The sequence below is a fragment of the Podarcis melisellensis genome (genome assembly GCF_964234715.1).
Source record: "Podarcis melisellensis genome assembly, chromosome: 4".
Classification (NCBI taxonomy): domain Eukaryota; kingdom Metazoa; phylum Chordata; class Lepidosauria; order Squamata; family Lacertidae; genus Podarcis; species Podarcis melisellensis.
In genome coordinates this window covers 62833108-62851862 of record NC_138531.1, presented here as the reverse complement: position 1 = coordinate 62851862, position 18755 = coordinate 62833108, and the positions used below count along the sequence as shown (strand labels likewise).

At 39.5% G+C, this 18755-nt stretch overlaps 1 protein-coding gene across 4 annotated transcripts in view; it reads right to left on the bottom strand.

Moving 5' to 3' along the window:
* Positions 1-18755, bottom strand: part of CADM2 (cell adhesion molecule 2) — a 366183-nt gene that overhangs the window by 68294 nt on the left and 279134 nt on the right. For all 4 annotated transcript variants that reach the window (XM_081907886.1, XM_081907888.1, XM_081907889.1 and 1 more), the window contains one exon: positions 8003-8093. In XM_081907886.1, the coding sequence (XP_081764012.1) occupies positions 8003-8093 (91 nt within the window). The remainder of the gene's footprint in view (positions 1-8002; positions 8094-18755) is intronic.

The window sequence follows — 18755 nt, the reverse complement described above, 5'->3', positions numbered from 1 at the left end:
TCTTTACATTGTTCCTATTTACTCAGCTATGTTGCAGAAAGACATATAGAAAAATAAACTGAAAGTTCTATTTGTTAATACTTTGTTGATAGTCCAAGTAATTGAGCCAGAGTCTTTAACACAAATGATTCTTTGTAGCTTTTTAGTCTGTTTGTTCTAACCAATGTACAGCTTGTATGCATTATATGAATCTGATGTCATCAATACAAACAAATTTTACCCACAATTTTACCTCAAACCTTTGCCTGATGGTCTTGGGTATAGATGCTTGGCAAGTATTTTTGTTTTAATGTTTACTGGAATCTGTCAATCATCTGTCAATTATATCAAGAAATAAGCTTCTTCTGTTTATATTATGTCTACTAATATCTCCTACAGTTATATGAATATGGCAAATGTTCACCCTGATAAATACTGTAATGGGAGCATGTGACCTACATATTAGCCTTTGATTCACATATTCATTCAAACCTCATGGAGGAACTAAAGTTTCACTCTGTTCCCAACTTTTGGAACCTCTGCCTCTGAGCACAATCCTGTGTTGTGTTTACTCCAAATCAAGTTGTATTGTGTCCAGTAGGCATACTTCCAGGTAAGTGGATTATAGTCTCTGAAATATAATCCAAATTCTTGAAGAGAGAGAGCTTACATATTCTTTAAACCCCAATTCTGACTCTTATGTTTTGAAAATGAATATCAAAAGGCTTTATCTGAATTTCTTTTCCAGATATTACTACCCATCCTTTCCAAGCAGAAGTTAGCAGTGACTTCCTGGAGTCTTTCAGGATAGCCATTAAGATTTTAGATATCTGATCTTAAGTTTATGTGCCTCATTCATATTTCACACTGCTAGAGCAAGGAAACCAAGTGCCTCGCCTTGGCAAAGAGTACTAAGGCTCACAGCATCCAATTAATTTCTTTCTCCACAAAGAAACTGGAGTAGCTTACCTGTAACTGGTCTGGGAGATGGTCCACAGTGTCACACATATGGATGACTAGGAAGTGCTTCCTGCAAGGAGGGAGGGCAGGAGCACATGCTAAGTTGCCAGCCATGCAACCCAGGAAATACTTATCAGTCATCATAGGTTCTCACCTGACTCAACCTAATGTATCATAGAAACCATCCTAGTTAATCTCTAAAATCCTAACATTATACTAGGGGGAACACTTTCTGAATGTCTGTGTAATCATGGCACAGATACACTGAGACAAATTTATGCCTTGCTTGCAACTGTATTTGTTCTACAAGTTTTCATTTTATGTTACAGAGTTGGTCACAGAACTACCTTGAGAAGGAACTTCAGCGACTAGAACACACAAAACAGGGAACTGCTGATAGCCAAAGACAATAGGCCTTTTTGCTAGTAGTCATGTATTATGAAGAAAAGAGAAGGTCAAATGTTAACCACTCTCTCTTTGTGCAGTCTGATTTCTCCTTCCACCACACCATCTACATTTGATAACATCTCTACCCACAGCAGATTCATTTCTTTATAATCTATTCCAGGGTTAGTTATTTGATCCTTAAAAATCACCTCACTAAAGGGAGCTTCTTAAGAGTTGTATCCAATGTTAGTCATACTCATCATAGACCCACTGAAGTTAATGGACATGATTGACATAGGGCCATAAATTTCACTAGGTCTACCCTGTGTAGAACTTTACTGGATTCAAACATACACATTGTGGTTAGTTCTGAAGGGCACATAATTTTATTCAACTTCTATATTTTGCTTTAATTTTAAAAGTGTATAAACCACTCCATGTCAAAAATGAATTTCTGGGTAGTATCCAGATAAATTTAAAATTACAAAACAAACCAACAATATGTTTTAACCAGCAAAAAATACCATAATCTAAAATATCCTGACAAAACAAAAGGTTTTAACTTAGTGCTAAAAATAAGCATGCCTCCCTCAAGTGCTTATTCTACAATAGGTGAACCAGCAAAGTGAAGGCTGTCTCTTCTGTACATACATAGTTTGCTTTTCCTAAAGATGGAGCATAGAGAAATTGACTCTTCCGATTACCATAGCAGAATTTATACAGGAGAAATATAGGCAAATAGTATAAAAATCAGAGGAGGCCTCCCTTGCTTTGAAATGGAGAAATTAGGATTTACACAATGGCAAGGCCTTCACACATAAAGTATATATTTGTACTTAAGCACAAAATTTAGCATGAAAAATGGTCCAAGTTCTTCCGATGCTTTGGTTTTAATGATGCTCTATAAACATAGAAGGAATGTGTTGTGAAAAGGTTTGTTGACTTTTTGAGTATCTATTCAAGTGTCTATTCAAATAGACAGACATGTGAACATTGTTCTCTAGTTCCAGTTTCTTCAAAATATGGGATTTTGCAAGATTACATTATTCATACACCCAAGCCATATGGACATTCCATTTGAAGACAGTAGCTGATAAGCTACTTTTCTCACGCTGAAATCCTTGAAGTCCACAACTCTACTTGTCTCAAGATATTTAAAAGTAAGCTAAGATATTGTGAATGTGTCCATTTCAAAACAGATAAATTTCACCTTATATTTTGTTTGCATATTCCATAGAAGTTAACAAGAGCAAATATTATCTATACTTAAAGTAGAATATCTTCTATATTAACAGAATCAATGACAGAAAGATTTCTATACCTTGTATGATGAGCGCATTTTTTATAAATGATATGTTGTGTGAAAATAGCACATCCCTCTGAGATAGTCTTAAACACATGAGGTGAGAGCCTTGCTAAAAAAAAAGCAGAATTTCCACACTTGGAGGATTGTTCAGCTTCCAGTATTTTTTTAGTATGCTGAATACTTTGCAATCCACACTGAACAATGCATTCTAAAGTGTGGTACTGATCCAAAAAGTCCAGAAAGTTTTTGTAATGCATCCTTTTGTCTGCGTTGACATGTCTTTTGGATGAGGCACCATAAGGAAAAGCGCCCACTACAGTGTCGTGGCTGTTACACTCATGTAATGCTACACGTGAAATTTTTGTTTTACCTGTCATATTATTTTCCCCAGTTACTTTTATTGATACAACAACATCATTCACTATGTATTTTAGAGAGTGGTTTATCAGTCTGTTTGTCCATTTGTTCTCTATAAGTTCAGCTGCCTCTTGAGATATCGTTGCCAAACTCAGCCACCATTTGGAATTAAAGTGCAGGACTGAATTGTCACCTTTTAATTTTTTTGGATAGGTTTGGCTGCCTCTCAAGATATTATTGCCAAGCTCAGCGCAAGCACTCCCAAGGTGGGGGTGGCAGATGCTGTTACAATTTAGACACCAGGCAACCTTTTGAATCAAGATGGTAGACCAAAATGTCAATTTCACATGACTTCACCTATTTTTTGGCATGCATTTGATGGCAAACTTGGCATGAGGGTTTCTGAGGTGAGGATGGCAGTCTTCACTGCTGTTTGAATGTGACTTTGGCATGACTTCACCTGATTTTTTGTGTGACGGGTCCAAACACAAATTGCACTATCCATTTAAAATCAAAATATATCTTTGGTTTCTAAAAATTCCTGGACAGGGTTGGACACTCACTGCTAGTATAATATATATGGCATAATTTGTTTAGAAATGTGTGTTGCCTCTGGGAAGGTTAATAAATATTGCGGTACATATATATTTGCCCCTGTAGCTACTATTCTTGTAAGATCTCATATTCTGTTCATCAAGTTGATTACATTTCTACATATGTGCTGAATCTGTTTCTGAGCATTAGCTAGGAAAGGTAGAGGGTTCTTTAAAAGTCACAAAGGGATTAGATTGAAACACATATTCCAAATCATTTAAATCAAGCAGAATCCAAGAAGACAAGACTTTCTGAGTTACTTTGTATTACTTGACACAAATAATAAAACTTGAGCTTTAAAAAGACAAAGAAGAGAAAAGCCACCTATCTGATGTCAAGTAACCATTAGTCAGCCCAAGTACTGCTTCTGAATAAGACACATAGACAAAGGAAAATCTTAACTCTTGTCTGACACCTGTCAAATATAAGGTCTGTCTGGCTATGAGTTCTGTGCACAGTGGCAGGAAAATTATTTTTTAAAAGTGTGGCATCTGCTACAGAGGAAGAGGACTGAAAGAAGGAAGCAACAGGCTTTCTCTCTTCCTGGCAGGGTATTTTTACAGGCTCCTTTACCACTTCTACACCATGTGCATCATTATTTTCCATTGAAATGTTACAGGTGTTAATTGATAAGGACTATGCATAGCGCATTTCGAGATCAAAATGTATTGCTTCAAACAGCCTGCTCTTGCATACTTTCAGTTACAGAACTACCATTTGCTTATCTGCCAAGCATCATTGCTTAGAAGCAGCGAAAAGAGGAAAAATATTTCACACTTAAAAGGGTGCACAAATTCTTATATGCACAATATAATGACAAGCATCACAACCATAAAAACATCATATCCATGTTTAATCAGCACATCAATTTATCCTAAGTCAGACATGCCCTGACCACAGACTTTGTAGGTCCTGACAGGGAAATTGGCATAAAAATGGGAGCCAGTGTGGGTTGCGCTTTCAAAATGACCCAAGGTGTGATGAGCATAATTTTATTCCAGGTAGCATTCTCTCAGCCTCCTAATTTTGTGCTAAATTCCTGAAGAATCAAAAAAGTCTATATATTCAAAAGGGGATTGTAAAGCCCACTGATTGTTCCAGCCTGCATATGTTTTTGCATTGCAGGATGTTGGCTCTCAGGGTCCCTTCCCGCTCTACAAGTCTCTGATTCTATGATGTTGCCTTCACATTCCACCAGTTCACAGAAGCATCCAGGAGTATATGTTTCCACCAAGCTTATGTGGTGGTACTATTTGTGTGAAAAGATGCCTCTGCATGGGAACTGTATGCAGTGCCACATTTTCAATGTAAGTTGTGAAAATGTAGCTACAATTTTTTTGACTACACATAGATTGCACACAGGCTCTGCACAATAAGGCTTCCCTCCCCCATCCTCTCCATTGTAACACTTGAAAAATATTTTGGGGGAGTTGGGACCCTTGGAAAAGGCCTGGAATATGCCACAGAGGGGATGAAGTGGGAGGAAACACTGGGTGGGGACGCAGAGACAGGAAGCATGAGAGACAGACAGAGAGACAAAGAGTTGGAGAGAGAGAGAGCTGTGTCTGCTGAATTTCAGATTCAATGTCATTAATTTCACATTAGTTTCACATTGTGGTCCAGTTCACATTGTCAATTTTGCCATTGTGCCGTGGTCCTGTATTTGTGTGAAGCAGATTCATGGTGACAGATTTGGGAGCAACTTACACAAGAATAGTTCCCAGAATATGCAACTGCTCAAATTAACATGATAGGACACACCACACTCCAACTGGTTGGAGATTGGATATGCATTAACACTGGTGCTAGAAGTGGGATTCTGCTTCCTAAAAGGAGGACTATGTGTCAAGGAGTGCCTGAGGTAAAATAGAAGGAAGAATGGTAAGATTCCTGGAGCAGATGAAGTTGATGTTCTAGCAGCAGAAGCTAGCAGAATGTTACCAGCAGCAACACCAGTGGCTCTCTTAAGAACTGTGAAATTCACTGTGATGGTCTCCCACAAGCAGCTGAAGAAAAGTTTGGAGTCTCTAAGGTCCCATCTGCACTATGCATTTAAAGAAATATCATGCCACTTTAAGTAAGGATGGCTTCCCTCAAAGAATCCTGGGCACTAGAGTTTCTTAAGGGTACTGAAAGTTGTTAGGAAACCGCTAGTCCCCTCACAGAGCTACAATTCCCAGACTGCCTTGGGAAGAGGGGCTGATCCTTAAACCACTCTGGGAACTGTAGCTCTTTAAGGGGAATATGAGTCTCCTAACAACTGTCAGCACCCCTAACAAATTACAGTTCCAAAAGTTCTATGACTGCTTAAAGTGGATTGATACTGCTTTAAATGTACAGTGGTACCTCGGGTTAAAATCTTCAGGTTACAGACACTTCAGGTTACAGACTCCGCTAACCCAGAAATAGTACCTCAGGTTAAGAACTTTGCTTCAGGATGAGAACAGAAATCGTGCGGCGGCGGCATGGTGGCAGCAGGAGGCCCCATTAGCTAAAGTGGTACCTCAGGTTAAGAACAGTTTCAGGTTAAGAACGGACCTCCAGAATGAATTAAGTTCTTAACCCGAGGTACCACTGTACAGTGCAAATGAGGCCTAAGTGAGTAGATGAGAGCCTTATCTCAACAGCCACTACCCAGTAGCCCAGCTAAAAAGCACTTAGACCAGAGTGGCCAAGAAGATACAGGGAGCAGATGGACAGCTGAAGTTCTTGGACCATGAAGAACTGCAGTGAGTAACAGAAAATTAAGACGCTTTGTCCAGAAGCCTGCCTGAGTGGAGAGGAGACCAGAAACCCAGGAAAGACACCTCAAGCTAAGAAAAACAATGGGTTGGAAGGAGAGAGGAAGGCAGTGTCAGATAAGAGAGAGCCATAGGCTTGAAGAAATGAGATACTGCTGATCTGCACACTGCTTATGCACTAGCTATGGAAAAAAAGAGCAGCAGGAGAAGAAGAAGCTGGACATACATGTGTCAGGAACAGCCAGCTAGCACTTGAAGAATTGGTGTCACCTCTGACAGACAAATAACAGGCTAAAGTCCAGTAGACTAGAGACAAAGAAACAGCAGAGGCAGAGATTACATAGAAAAACAGCTAAATTACCCTAATATCATTTGTGTTCTAGAATTGCTTCCTCTCCTAAAAAGAGTGAAGGGTTTTTTTGTTGGCATCTGTCTGTCTCGAGAGTGCAACCCCGGGGATGAAGTCAAACCGCTGGAGAATCACAGTGCCTGCTATTGCTCCAGAGACCAAGAGCTCATAACCATGTTGTTTTTGCTGCATTAGCAGCCCAGAAGAGACTTCTCTGGGGTGCTAGCTTGAGCAGTGTGTATGGAGGTCCTAGGCTGCCCAGACAACAAGACCCCACATGCGGCCTGGCTGAAGTGGTCCAAAGAAAAGCAGAGCAGTATGTTTGGTACCAGCCTGACTGCAGGAATTACCAGAAGGAGGCATACAAGATGCCATCCAACCATCTTAGAGACTCCACTCTGGATTTGTGAGGAGTTTACCCCATAGCCTTTTCTTTTCTCAAAGATATCCTGAAAGGCAGTGGTTATGGTTTATTCCTTTGGGTTTACTCCTGAAGCCTTTCTTATCACTATGAGTTTGCTAGACCCAAGTCCCTTTCACAAATGGGAAAAAAGTTTTTCCATTTGTGAAATGGATTTAGCCTGTAATTTGTATTTTATTGTGATCTGCCCTGGGGGCCATTCAGCTGCAAGGCAGTATATAAATACACTAAATAAAAATAAATATGGAGGTTATGCCTGGGAAGCATGTAATGCAATAGTGGGGTTATTTTTATTTTCTCCTCAAGTGGCAGATGCTGTCTAGTAGTAGTAGTAGTAGTAGTAATAAGAATAATAAGAGTTCGGGAGTGGGTTTAAGGTTTGTGAAGAAAAAAGTAATTTCAGCTGAAACTCAAACATATACAGCTTCACTCTCTTAATGCTATTTTAAAAGTGAGATAGTTGAAAAGACAATTTGCATATATCATTAAATTTCCAATTACCATGTAAATGACAACCAAAGCAGGCAAAGAGTTCAACACTTTGCTTGGATAAAAAAAATGTGTTGATTTTAGAAGTTTTTTCATCAGATGTGAGGCTTTGAGAGTATGTACCTATCATCAGTCTGACGATGTGAACAGCAAATAAGACTGCAATCCTTTCAGGTTGAAATAGCTTACTTTAAAAAAATGCACAGCAGGAATCCTTTCCCAAAACTAAAATAAATGACAAAGTAAAAGACCAGTCTTCCATAGGCACTTAATGAAGACATGCTTCAAGGGGTTTTCAGTACCAGAGATCACTTTACACCCCAGGACAAGAGAAAAACAGTAGAGTTTTGCAGTCAGAGGCTGCAATCAAAGGAGAATAAAGAATATAACAAAAATATATTGCTTGTTAAATCACTTACAGTGGTTTTCCTTTGGATTCACAAATCAAAGTTATAGATTGTCCTTCTTCTGGCCATAACGTGGAAGGGATTATTTTAACTGACGGAAGATCTGGGAAAAGATAATATTTGATGAATTACATGAAAACTGGACACACATTGTACTATGCAAAGCATTTAAACAGTGTGAGATTTCGCTTATATATCCATGGACTTTAAGATTCTAATATATATTTTCCTTTGCCAACTGTAAGACCAGGTGGTGGTATGAGATTGTGCCGTGGCTTGTTGGTGAACTATAGCTTCTGCCACTGAGCACCACCGAATATGGATGGGGGCCTAATGCCCTTACAAGAGGGTGCTGCACTGTAACAAAAAAGCTGCCAGGACAGTTTCTGGAACAACAAATCATGCTTGGTAGAGGTGATGCCATCAGTGGCTAGTGTCAGCAGTTGCTATTCACTCTGTAGCCATGTACCTTTACTCAGCTGAATTAGCAGCCTTGCTACCTTCACTGCCACACAGAAACACTCTCCAGAAAGGGTGCTGGACCTCTTCCCTACCCCAATTCTGTACCCTGAGTGCTGCATGCTGTAGTCTACCAATGAATCACTGAACAAGCAACAGCTGTGTTCTAGAGGAAAATAAAGACACCCCTACATCATTGTGGGCATTCCTTGGAGAGCATGGTTATAAACAGATTTGCAATTGAAATAGAAAATAGAAAAATGAATCTACTGAAAATGAATAACAAGCACTCCACACAACCTTTGCTTTGTAGATGGATGTGAATATTATTACAAAAAAAGACTGCATTAAAAGTATATTCAAATGAACATATTTATTGGCATAGTAATCTGAATTCATAATAGAAAGTCTTCCATGAGCTCTTATAAATTTCTTTTTTAAAAAAACCTTGCATTACTGAGGATATACTTTCAGGAATGCAACAGTATTTCCCTCTTTTGTGAACATCCCTTGTAGTCTGTTTTTTTTTAAAAAAACCCTCAAACCATTTTTATGGGGACATCAGATAAGAATACCACACTGTTGTATATAATCCATGCTAAACTTTAAAATATTATTTCTGTTTTATGCAATCAACTTTCAACAGAAAAGTCAGTCCTTGTCACTAGAGTGTGCAAAAAGAAAAGAATCACAGATGAAACTTGCAGATGAAATAACATTTGAATAAGGTCTGGCTAGGCCCACACTGGATCCAGCTGAATTATATCAAAAAATGTAAATTGGCAACAATCCAAAACATAATTGAAAAGGAACCTGGTGCATGCTGAAAATACTGGTATATCCCCCACTTTATCTGTTGTCTCCAGTGCTTTTTTTCTCCCATATAATCTGACATTCACTTCTATCAGGAAAAGTAAAAGAGACAGCATGGTGTAATGGTTACCGTGCAGGACTAAGACTGCATTCGGACATGGGTTTTATTGTATTAGATTTATCGATTATAATGCTAGTGCTGGGATATAGCCCCCAACTTTGTCACATGAAATTACAGTGCAAAACTCCTACAATTTTCCAAGTTAACAGGGTTGTAAATGGTTGGGGGTTATTTCCTGGCAAAAATTAACATGAAATTGAGTGCTAAACTTCCACTAGTGGTTTTTATGCTGTGTGGAACATCAACCACATAAATTAACAAAGAAGAAAATGTTGGAAAGATGGGGGAAAGTGTCGTTTGAATGCAGCCTAAGAGTGGGGAAACCCAAGTTCAAATACCTATTCAGCCACAGAGCCCACTGGATGACCTTGAAATAGTAACTCTCTCAAAGCCTGACATACTTTATAAGGTTATTTTGAAGATAAACTATGTGGTGAGAATTATGTATGCGACTTTGAGTTCATTGGAGGAAAGATGGAATATAAATGTAGTAAATAAAACAAAAACAAAACATTCCTTGAAGACAACTGCTGGCTCCTATTCTACTAGCACCATCCACTCACTATGAGACATATATATTGTTATAATTTTTTTTGGGGGGGGGAGACCTCCCTAAAACCCAAGAAATTAATGAATGACAGGATCTAGCTAATATTTGGAGTATTGAAAGGAAGATTCCAGACCAGTGGAAAAATACAAGCTAAGCTTCATTTCCAACCCAGGGTCTCATCTGATATAGAGGTGTCAAAGTGACAAAAGGTACTGATGGCCCATGTTAAGGAGGAATCTTTAGGCCTGGGCAGACAGCGGTTGCCAAGTCCGCTCCCCTTCCTGCTGCGGGAGGGTATCCAGGACCTCCCAGTGACCCAACTGTGGGCAAAGGGATGCCGCCCGCATCACAGGAACTCCTGCCCACATCACACCCCCCCGGCTGGCCAATGAGGTAAGTGGGAGGGCTGGCTGCCTTGTACCCGGACTCCACTTTAATCTGGTTCCAGCTTTTGGAGAGGCATTGTTGGCATGATTGCCCCCACCCTGTGGCAATCAACACAGCCAACAAAATTGCTAATTGTGCAGTGGCACGGAAGGTGAAACTATTGAATGGTCGGGTAACACGGTTCCCCGCCACTACTTTTTACCAGGAGTCCTTGTTTCACAATGATGGTTTTCACCTTTCTGATATGGGAAATATTTGGCTGGTTGATCGCTAAGGGCATTAGAGATTGGTTTCAGGTGTGAGGGTGTTGGCAGTGAGCCTTTGGGGCTCGAGTGGTGGTTAGGCATTGGGTAAGCCTTGTTTATGGGAAGGGAGGTTGTTGCCTCCACCTGCCCCTCCACGTTAAGGGTATCCTGTTAAAGGGATCTGGGGGTATGGATCCTATCTGAAACCTGGGCATGGGCTAGGGCCATGCCATGACCCCATCGGGGACCCTGGGGGTGCTATTAATTGATGTATATCATAGTGTTCCTCCTACAGGTGGTTTACCCTTAGCAGACTCCCTGCAGACAGGCAGGAGTTAGGACATAGTCTGGTTTCACCCAATGCCAAACCAAACCACTCTACATCTGTAACGAATGAAGTTGTGGCTTATTTTATCTCATTAATCTAAACATTTGTGTCCATGTGTTTATTAAGAATTCAGCCAGTTATAAAAACTGTTAGAATTTGGTCAGAGGGTGCTTTCAGTCAGCTCCAGGATTCTTCTGAAAGTACTGATTGGAGCGTGTTTGAACATCAAGATCTGCACAGATACACAGACGCTGTACTTTCTTATATTAAAGTGTGAACCAATAATGTAATAACGGAGAGGTGTATTAGAGTCTATTGGAACAGCAAATCCTGGATGACTGCTGAAGTAAGATCACTCCTGAAAGCTTGGGATACTGCCTTCAAGGCAGGGAACATAGATATATATATACAGAGGGCAAGAACAAAGCTCAGGAAAGGCATTAAGGCGGCAAAACAACAATATAAGCTTAAGGTGGAGAATTGGCTAGCCAATAACAACACGAAACAAGTGTGGCAGGGACTGCAGCATCTAACCAATCATAGGCCTCCTGATAGGTTTCTGTTGTGCCAAAAGGTTTTATGACCTCTCAAGACCTTCAAAATGTGTCCCTCAATAAATAATAATTGAAAAAAATGATTATGCTCACGTTCCACCCACCAGTTAGGCCCTGGAGGATTGATCAGGGGTCAATGTGGCTCTCAGCCTGAAGAAGGCTAGCCATCTCTGTTTTATTCTTATTCTTAGGTTGAAAGACTCTTAATTACTACACAGAACATGTACTTTCAAAATACCAAACAGTAAAGTGACCGCATTACTTATATGGATTTCAACTATCTAGCTTGGGTAGCATTTGCTTGCACATCTTTATTCATTTTTTTGCAAACAAATCTGGTGCCTGCAGTTCTTCTTCTCTTGGTATTTTGCATTTGATATTCATTTTTAATTAGAAGTACTTCTATTCTTTCACGGCTTGTTAACACTTTCATTTGGGAAGCTCAGCTTTCATTAGCCATGTGAATAATCACTATTCATTGCAGTAAAGTCCATTTCTTGCAATAACCTTGCTCTGACCTGATTACCCGTTAAACTACAAAAAACAGTGTCTAATTAGCCCATCAGTTCATGTTCAAATTCACATGACCTAGCTTCATTAGAAAAGGTCTGTAACATAAATGTCTACGGTCTCCCCTGACTACGTCTAAAGAAAACATTTCTTAGCCCTGATATGCCTGCTGGATCATACTAGGAAAAATTGTAGCACTGCAGCCATCCCTTCACTTCCCTATCAGATTCCACCTGGGAAAGTGTTTCCAATGGCTTTGTTTAGTTATAACTGCCACCACTGTTGATAAATATAAGAAACATATATAATGATGGGTTCTGAAGAAAAGAAATGGTTTCCTTCCTTCTTTTCTTTTTGGTTTCCTGGAGTGAACAAGTTGTTTCTTTCATTCTTTTCTTGTGGGCTTCCTGGAGGCAACTGGCTTTCCTTTGATTCAAAACTACCTGATTTACAATGAGGATGTATAACCAAGCGATCACTTAAGAGACTCTCTAGCAGGCAAGCCAAACCCTGAACACAATCACTTGGGGGTAGTTACCAGAAGTGTTGGGAGCTTGCCATATGACTGAGCCCCAACAGGAAAAAAAGTCAGGGGTATAAGTAAATAAATATATAAGAAGATGTGATGATGATGATTATCTTGATTTAAAGAGGATAAAAGGTCAGCAAGTGATACAGGGTACACACATATTACAGAAATAAAAACCATATTGAAAGATATGGGGGGGGACACAACATAAATTCTACATTTCAGAAATGTGCTTGTTTTCCTTCATTCCACTCTTTTCTACAAAAAAAATATCTCTTATTATTACACGGCATGAATACTTATTAGAAAAGCTTTATTTAGTTCTTAGAAATAATATGAATTGCTGAATTCAATTAGGTACTTTCAAGAAAGCTAATATCCTTAATCCCTTTGTGTTCAGCTCTTTAAATGGTTGATTGAAAGTTCTGAGAATGCTTAAATATACACCTGCTGTCTCTCCTTCTGAGACCTTGAGTGTCAAAGCTTGATTCTACAGACTGTTTTTTCATACTTCGCTTTAATACTTGAAACAGTTGGAGATGATAGGTCTTTTTCTCTCTCTCCAAACTTCCCAAACTTGGGGAAAATGTCTGCATTGAGTAAGCAAATCCAAGTTAAGCATTGCTAAGGAAACAGAGTAATAGGGTGGGGAGCAGGAGTTGTGTGTTACACTTCAGGGAGGCTTTTCAATGAGGCCTTTTCTTAGCTCTTTGACAAATAATAAAGCCAATCCACTCTGAGAATGTTCCTAGAAGGGACCATGTTGTGAGTCCCTAGAAGGGACTCACAAGCTAAGACTGTGTCTATTTAAAGCAAATTTTAAGCATGCACTCACAGATCCTGGGAACTATAGTTTTAATAGGGTGCTGGGAATTGTAAATGGTGTATTTCCCAGGATTCTTGGGGGGGAGAGGTGCTTTAAATGTATGGTGTGCACACAGTCAGAATCTGTTTAAAGCACCTTTTCTTCCTCCCAAAATCCTGGGAACTTATACTCCTAGGTAATAACAAAACTAAACCAATTAAACCAGTGACCTAACAATAGGTTGTCTTATCGCTAGTATGTATGGATGTGTGTAATGTTGCATTGCTCTTTTATATCTGACCTTTTGCTGTTCAGCTCTCTCTCCATTTTGGGAGTCAAGATGTTCAGGTGTCCACATGTCCTGTAAACATTAGGCTTGGTGTAGACATATCATTTAACCCTGGTTTACATTTAAATATTCTGACTCGTCTTCCTTCTTCATAATGTTATGAGTTAGTGGGGGAACAGGGATCCCTCAGATTCCTGGGTGCCAGATTTCCACCTCTAGATTCTTGGGTGCTGGGGTTTAATTAGAGCTGACAGGCTGCAGCTTGTTTTAGTGCCAGACAGAGGGCAGAGGGAGATGGTGGCCCTGACATTAACCCATCTACAATACAAAAAAACCCTACAGGTAACTGAGGAGGAAGTTGCCAGGGTAACGTGGGTGTGGTGTAACAAAGGAAAATCATCACATTTAAAACTAAGGTTAGAATAGCAGGGAGAAAGGGAGGAGTTGCTTGGCAAGGGGTCTTCTGGGAAGGAGAAGAAGGAAAGAGGGAGAACTTGTGGGGGCTGAAGTTAAGAACCATCTGAAAGTGGGTCAGAGGTATGGAAATGTATTGGATTCTGATGCTGCACTGCTGTGGGGAACAAGCCCCGCTCGAGAGGTAATGCTGTGAACTCTTTTCCTCCACCAAGACCCAGGTGTATAAAATAAACCATATCTCTTAAAACATTGCAGTCTCTGCCGTGCCTGAATTCTCAATGGGGAAAAATGGCCCTGAGTGAATGCCTGGAACCCCCTGTAATCTTGCTATGGCTTGGCAGAGATTAGGGGTGGCACGCAAACTCTGTAATGATATGAAGAGAAGAAGACCTGCTAGATAAGAGCATGGAACCATTTAGTAGAGAGTCCCATTTCTAACAGCAGTCAGCCAGATGCTTCTGGGAAGGCAGCAAGTATGTCATGAAGACTCTCCCCCCCCCCCCACAAAAAATCCTCTGAGAGGATATCCCAATTTGTTTCTGAACAGCTGGTATTTCATTTCTTGTGGCAAAGAACTCCACATGCTAATCATACAGTGTATCAAGTAGTATGACCTTCCTGTTATCCCTAAGCTTATTGCCAGTTAATTTCCACTAGTCCCCATTTATTTTCAGAGACTGGGTTTTTTTCTGGAATATCGCTGGAATATCACTCTCACACAATGAAGTAGAAAGGGAAATTTGTTTCTACGTTATCTCAGGTAGCACTATATCAGTGCCCCAACCTTTCAAAAAGGTTGAGCACTGCTGAGCTGGAATGGGCAACTTTACAACTCCTTAATAAGTTTACTCCATTCTGCTCAATGGTACTTATACCTGAGGAAGTGGACTGAGAATTGTACCCTTTAAACCACATTGCTGCCTCAAGTAGCTCCCCATCTCTCTCTGTAACATTGCTAAAACTGCTCTTTAAGCAATTCCTTTAACACTTTTCTCCCACTGGACACCCCCCACACCTTGAATGATTCAGGTTCTCCCTAACTATACCAATTCCTCTGTCTTTTTATTTATTTGTGCCCTTTAGCTGCCATATATCAATCACTTGAAATAATTAGAGGTTAAGTACTAGGACGCAGGTGGTGCTGTGGGTTAAACCACAGAGCCTAGGGCATGCCGATCAGAAGGTCGGCGGTTCAAATCCCCATGATGAGGTGAGCTCCCGTTGCTCGGTCCCTGCTCCTGCCCACCAGCAGTTCGAAAGCACATCAAAGTGCAAGTAGATAAATAGGTACCGCTCTGGCGGGAAGGTAAACAGCGTTTCCGTGCACTGCTCTGGTTCGCCAGAAGCAGCTTAGTCATGCTGGCCACATGACCCGGAAGCTGTACGCCGGCTCCCTCGGCCAATAAAGCAAGATGAGCACCGCAACCCCAGAGTCAGTCACGACTGGACCTAATGGCCAGACAGTGGCTCAACCACACACCTTCACATTGGATGAAAAGATAAGTGAACAAACCCTATTCTGGAACAGAGCCATAGACTGTTTGGAGATGTGCTGAGAACTTCAATAGAGCTCTGAGAAAGATAACTGATACGTGCACAAATATGTGATGGTGCATTCTTCCCACTTGAGTTTTGAGGAGTTTCATCTGATGGAGGGGAGATAAAAGCTGTGGCCATGTTAGAGTTACAGATAGGTAGCCGTGTTGGTCTGCCATAGTCAAAACAAAAAAAATTCCTTCCAGTAGCACCTTAAAGACCAACTAAGTTAGTTCTTGGTATGAGCTTTCGTGTGCATGCACACTTCTTCAGATACACATGTTTGAGTGTTTGGGAGATAAACATGTTAGAGTGTTTGGGAGAAGTTATTTAGGGAAACATCAGGGACAGCTACTTTTACCTGTCTATTCACAATGTCTATATCAATGGAGGAGGAACCTCTTTCAGAGCAATGAGATGGATGTAAATATGATTATTGGTGCATAGGTACTCACTAACCAGAGTTAGTGTAAATTACAGTTAGCAGGTCTACTTCAATCCATGGGTGGTATCCAACAAAGTCATTCCATTAATTGAAGGATTCTACTTACGCAACAGAACGTCCCCTCCCTCTCTCTCTCCCTGCACCCCTGTGCCCTTCCTAAATCTGTTCCAGAGGGTTGGGGGAACCACCAGAAAAGATTGAGGTGCTACAGGGGGCAAACCCAGAGAGGAGAGGGAGGACAAGTGCCTTTTTTTACAGCCGGAAGTCCCTGCACTCATGGAACTACTTCACTGGATACCTTCCCCACATTTTTAATTTTGATTTGTGGCTGATCACACACTCTATTCTGGCAAATCAGATGTAACAACTATCATTGAAGTTCCTTAATAATATGAGAGTTCAGCTTTTATTTACACTGAATGATAAAAAGAATTGGTGAAAGGAAAAGTTGTGGACTTTCCAGCAACTGGAAATCATTTGGGTGTGGGTCTTTAAAAATATAACCATGCCACACTTAACAACATCTGCAGCCAGCCTTAGAGAACAAGTGCTCCAGACTGAAGCATACTAATGCAGTGATTGCGTGTGGGTGAAGTTTTAAAGATCTTTTTAATAGCATTTCATATCCTAGAGTGCACCTGCTCTCTAATCTTGCCTTGTTGAACTCATTTTACACTATATTTATATTCCTATTTAATTTTTGTGCAGTCTATCAGCAGTTCCTTCTCTCTGTGTCACAGAGCAAATTAGTATGATTTAATCCACCATGTATCCAGTTTGGCTTCCACCACTTTATTTGAAATAGTGAACTAAAACTAATGTTATATCTCGATGACTTTATGACTTAATGACTCCTGAATATTTAAAGCTTTAATATATTTCTCTAATGTTTTTATTATTGTTATGTCGCTGAACCACAACAATTCAAGAAGTAATCTGAAAGATTATGGAAAAAAGACCACCTGGTACTAGCTAAACCCCTACTCAGTCAGAGCTTTTATACCATTTCCTGCATAACTAATTCATTTATTATCTTTTGATTTCAAAAATGTAAAATGATATTTTAGTATTTTAGTATATTCATATTCTACATGTTTATAGTACCTGTCTTCCAGATTTCTATTGATTTCTTTCCTAGCTTGGTGTCTCTACAAATCACAGCCACATTTCCAAAACATCTAAATATATAGCTGTGGAAAAGAGGTGATATAGTATTCCAGGAAGACACACTGCACTCGTAATTACATGGGCAAATCCAACTTGCTGGTTTTGCTCCTTAAAAAAGGACACATTTGTATAAATGTACCCAGCAATTTCAAAAACGTTACTTAAAAGCACTAATCACTGCAGTCTTTTTACTTGTACATAAATATTCTCAAATCGTTACGTCTGCAAATATAAATATAAGGCAATCACATAGGAAATTGGTTTTTTTTTTATAACTCTGACATTTCTTTAATTATTCCAGGAAACATTTTTTTTTTCATTTCTTTTAATTGCAAGCTGAATGAAGCATTTGGTATTTTATGCCTAATAAATTATAACAAATTTTAGGCCTATATATGTTTTTAGGGAACCAACAACAAATGGATCTACTACACCATACAGATGATTTTCTGTAGATCATAAGGGAAAAAAGATTATGGGCATGATTAAGCCAAAGTATACTAAAATCCTATTGATATCAAATGTCAATAGAATTAGCTTCATTCTCCCAAATAATTTGTATATGCATAGATTTGAATGACAAATTAAGAATAATACTTAAGAACAAGTTACTGTATTGAAATGAATAAAAAAAGAACAAGTGAGTTCACATTCTGCAATACAGTGCTCATGAGATAACAACAGTCAATAAAAAGTGCTTTCCTTAATTCCTGACTAATAAGTTACTATTGAACATATAACAATGTGATTTATGTTAAAAACAACAACATGACTGCAATTAGGCCTAAGCATAGATAGATGAGGACCATCAGCATACAGCCTTATTTTCCTTCCACTTTAGCTTGCTACTAACAATGGATGAATAGGGAATTCTGTCAGCTTGAATGAGATATTAGTCAGCCATTGTGAGCAGCATAAAAGAACACTACGAAAAGGTAAATTTACCCACCTATCATCAAGCTGTAATTATTGTGCATCTACAACACATTTCCAGGAATGAATGCCCATTCTTGCAGTACCACTTTGGGAATTTTGTGGGGGGGAGGGAGAAGGCAATGCTTTGCCTAGGCAGAGATTTTTATTTTTATTTTTAAATAAAGTAGGTCACTAAATTTGCATTTTTATAAAATATAATTATTCTCCCATGAGTATTAGTTGGAAATCACATGTACATTTTTTTAAAAGATCTGATTGATTTGTCTGAATCTAGTTAAAATTAGTGCCTGGGGTTAATCTGGACTCTGCCAGACCTGCAGAACTATCATCTATAACAAATTTCAAGCTCACAGTAGAGAAGCCATGAAGGATCAAAATGAATGAAACACAGAACTCTCTGTCATTTCAGTTTGGAACTTTCTGCTGAATTTAACTGAGTGCTATGTGAGACCTTGGCATCCTGGATAATAAGATTAGAAGGAAGCATCATGCTGTCAGCATAATGAGAAGCTACCAACATGTAGACAACTGTCATGGTACCAAAATAAATGTGAGACTACAACATGTTTTGGAAAGGCAGTGCTGGAGTGCACCCAAGTGCTCTGTGCAAAGAACTGCTGATAAACAAGAGTCTAGATCGATTATGGTAATTCATAGTCTATGTTTTATGTGAC